The sequence below is a fragment of the Diaphorina citri genome, unplaced genomic scaffold, assembly GCF_000475195.1.
Source record: "Diaphorina citri unplaced genomic scaffold, Diaci psyllid genome assembly version 1.1 scaffold144, whole genome shotgun sequence".
Classification (NCBI taxonomy): Eukaryota; Metazoa; Arthropoda; class Insecta; order Hemiptera; family Psyllidae; genus Diaphorina; species Diaphorina citri.
Window position 1 is genome coordinate 3,113 of NW_007377581.1, and position 2,394 is coordinate 5,506.

General features: G+C 39.3%; 1 protein-coding gene across 1 annotated transcript; it reads right to left on the reverse strand.

Annotated features, from left to right (window-relative positions):
• Positions 1 to 10: 10 nt before the first annotated feature.
• LOC103504999 lies at positions 11 to 2,388 on the reverse strand. The gene is made up of 5 exons (XM_008469304.2): positions 2,248 to 2,388; positions 1,436 to 1,608; positions 1,038 to 1,289; positions 589 to 873; positions 11 to 285 (listed from the first exon to the last, which is right to left on the reverse strand). The coding sequence occupies exons 2-5, from the start codon at positions 1,590 to 1,592 to the stop codon at positions 11 to 13; spliced, it is 969 nt and encodes a 322-aa protein (XP_008467526.1). The 5' UTR covers positions 1,593 to 1,608; positions 2,248 to 2,388.
• Positions 2,389 to 2,394: the final 6 nt, after the last annotated feature.

The window sequence follows — 2,394 nt, forward strand, 5'->3', positions numbered from 1 at the left end:
TTTTTTTATACTAACCTCTTTCTCCCTGGACACATACATAGATGACAGTGTCTGGACTGGTCAGGTTGAGTCCAGTCATTTGGTCGCAGTCTTCCTTCACCAGAGGTGTGCCTATCTGTACTCCATTAGATCCAGACAGCAAAGCCAGCTGATACTTGCTAGGTCCCATGTAGGAGATGAGTACAAGGTCATTGACCCCGTCCCCTGTCAGGTCATCAACAATGAGAGGGAACTTCATCTTCCCATCTTTGTACCCATTGTTGGTTTTACGCCAGAGCAGATTACCTGGAAGCAAAGAGGGGGAGAAAAAGTTGAATGGTTTCTTCAAATTAAATTGATCCCAAGGGCAAAATAAACCTAAAACCTTTACAAATTGAGGTTGTCTGAAGGCATGTGATGTGTTCTAATTTTCAATCACTCAACCCCAATTAATTAAATACTTAGTAAGTGAATTATGTAAGGTTTGGTATTTTGTAACAAGTAAGAATTGGTGCTTTATTCAGGCTGTTGAAGTAGGACAAGTAGGTACTTAAGAGTTATTTATTTCAGTGGGTTACTGAATTTATCAAAACTGTACTTTCTACTCACCTGTAGCTTGAGAGAGCACAGCCAGGTATCCATTATCTGCAATCACAATACAGTCCAGCACACCATCCAAATTTATATCAATCAAACCACAATCTACTTCTTTAGGAACATTGTTAAGTGTCTTCCGCCACAGCTCTACAGGCCGTACACTGTCCAAAGCAATGAGACCTCCACCTGTAGGAGGTGGTTGACCACTGCGCAGAGACATTTGGCGTCTTTCAAATATTGGACTTCTCATCATGAATAGTAGCTTGTCTCGAGCAATAGTTATGGGACCTTCCAATTCTGAAATGAAAATCAATAAGAACATGATAAAAGACTATTCTAGTCAGTGATCCTAACCTTTCTTATCAATAGGCTATATAACAGACTTTAGTGAAAATTGATGATACAAGCCTGATTCAAATTAATCTGATATGAAGGAAGAAACAAATAAATGAACACATTACCTATGCCAGCAGCCGATATCGACCAAGATGCTGAATTGGCATCTTCTGATTTACAAGGACATGCTGACCAATCACATGGTATTACCCACAGGAACACAGCTACTGTTACAAAGCACATGAGGATTGACAAGACAAATGCCAACTTCCTTGATGTGGACATGGGCCTCTTGAAAAGCACTTCTAGTTGTTTGTTCATTTTGCTTTTTTTGGCATTTGACATCAGTTTTGAAACAATTTTGTTGGCAGGAGAAACTGAAAAACGAAAAAAAAGTTAAATAGTTTATAAGAAGGCACACAAGAAAAAGAATTCTTACCTACCTGCAGTACGAATTGTCTCTTTGTAAAGCCCCTGTCGGTTAATCAGTTAAAAAACTTTGAAAAAAAAAAAAAAAACTCACTTGATGCTTTGGTAGCAGTCTTTGCCTTGCTGGTGATTATGTGAAAGCCATGCTCCTTGACAAACTTGGTAATATCTTCTTCAGATGAGTCTGATTCACTGATGACTTGTGGAACCAAAATGTATCCCGTGTCTGGACCTTGGATAGAGCCAGACATTGTATTGCTGCTGTTCCTGAATGAAACAAGAGATGATAAAATCTCAAATGACCTTATAAGCAACTAATATACCCCCACATGTTTTTGCATGGAGCTCCCTGGGTCAGTGTGTTCTTGCAGGGCCTTAAAGGTCCCTGAATTTATCCCTGCACAGTCACTAAATGCCCTCCCTGTGTCAAGGGATCTGTGAGGGTGGAATAAATGCCAGTATGTTGGTCCACAACCTTGTTTAGCCAATTAATTCAATCAGAAAGAAATAATAGTACTTGCATTAACTTTCTCACCCATTGGTCTCAGTTAATCCCATTTAAGGCTGGACCTAATATTAGTGTTCTACCACGCCCTCCCTGTGTCAAGGGGTCTGTGAGGGTGGAATAAATGCCAGTATGTTGGTCCACAACCTTGTTGAGCCAATTAATTCAATCAGTAAGAAATAATAGTACTTGCATTAACTTTCTCACCCATTGGTCTCAGTTAATCCCATTTAAGGCTGGACCTAATATTAGTGTTCTACCAAACCAGAGTGTTTTAGGCCAGTAGGTAGCATTGTGTATAAATCTACACCATACTAGAAAAATACCTACCTATGCACCACACCATCATAAAGGTAGCTAACTGTACAAAAATCTAAAGTCAATTCATATTGGGTACATACCTTCACTGGAACATTGTGATTTGTTGAATGCAAAGGACACCCATAGCAATAAGCCACCCAACTTCTTATCAGTTCACACTACAACAAATCCTATGGATGGGTATTGCTATTTTAATTTCTTCTTCAGTAACAAGTAGGATCTACCAA

Excerpts from the sequence above, each read along its gene's own strand:
- LOC103504999 (XM_008469304.2), bottom strand. The coding sequence starts at position 1,592 with ATGTCTGGCTCTATCCAAGGTCCAGACACGGGATACATTTTGGTTCCA. Across the intron at positions 1,290-1,435 it reads GACTGCTACCAAAGCATCAA|TTTCTCCTGCCAACAAAATT; the intron begins GTGAGTTTTTTT and ends TTCGTTTTTCAG. Across the intron at positions 874-1,037 it reads GATATCGGCTGCTGGCATAG|AATTGGAAGGTCCCATAACT; the intron begins GTAATGTGTTCA and ends TTTTCATTTCAG.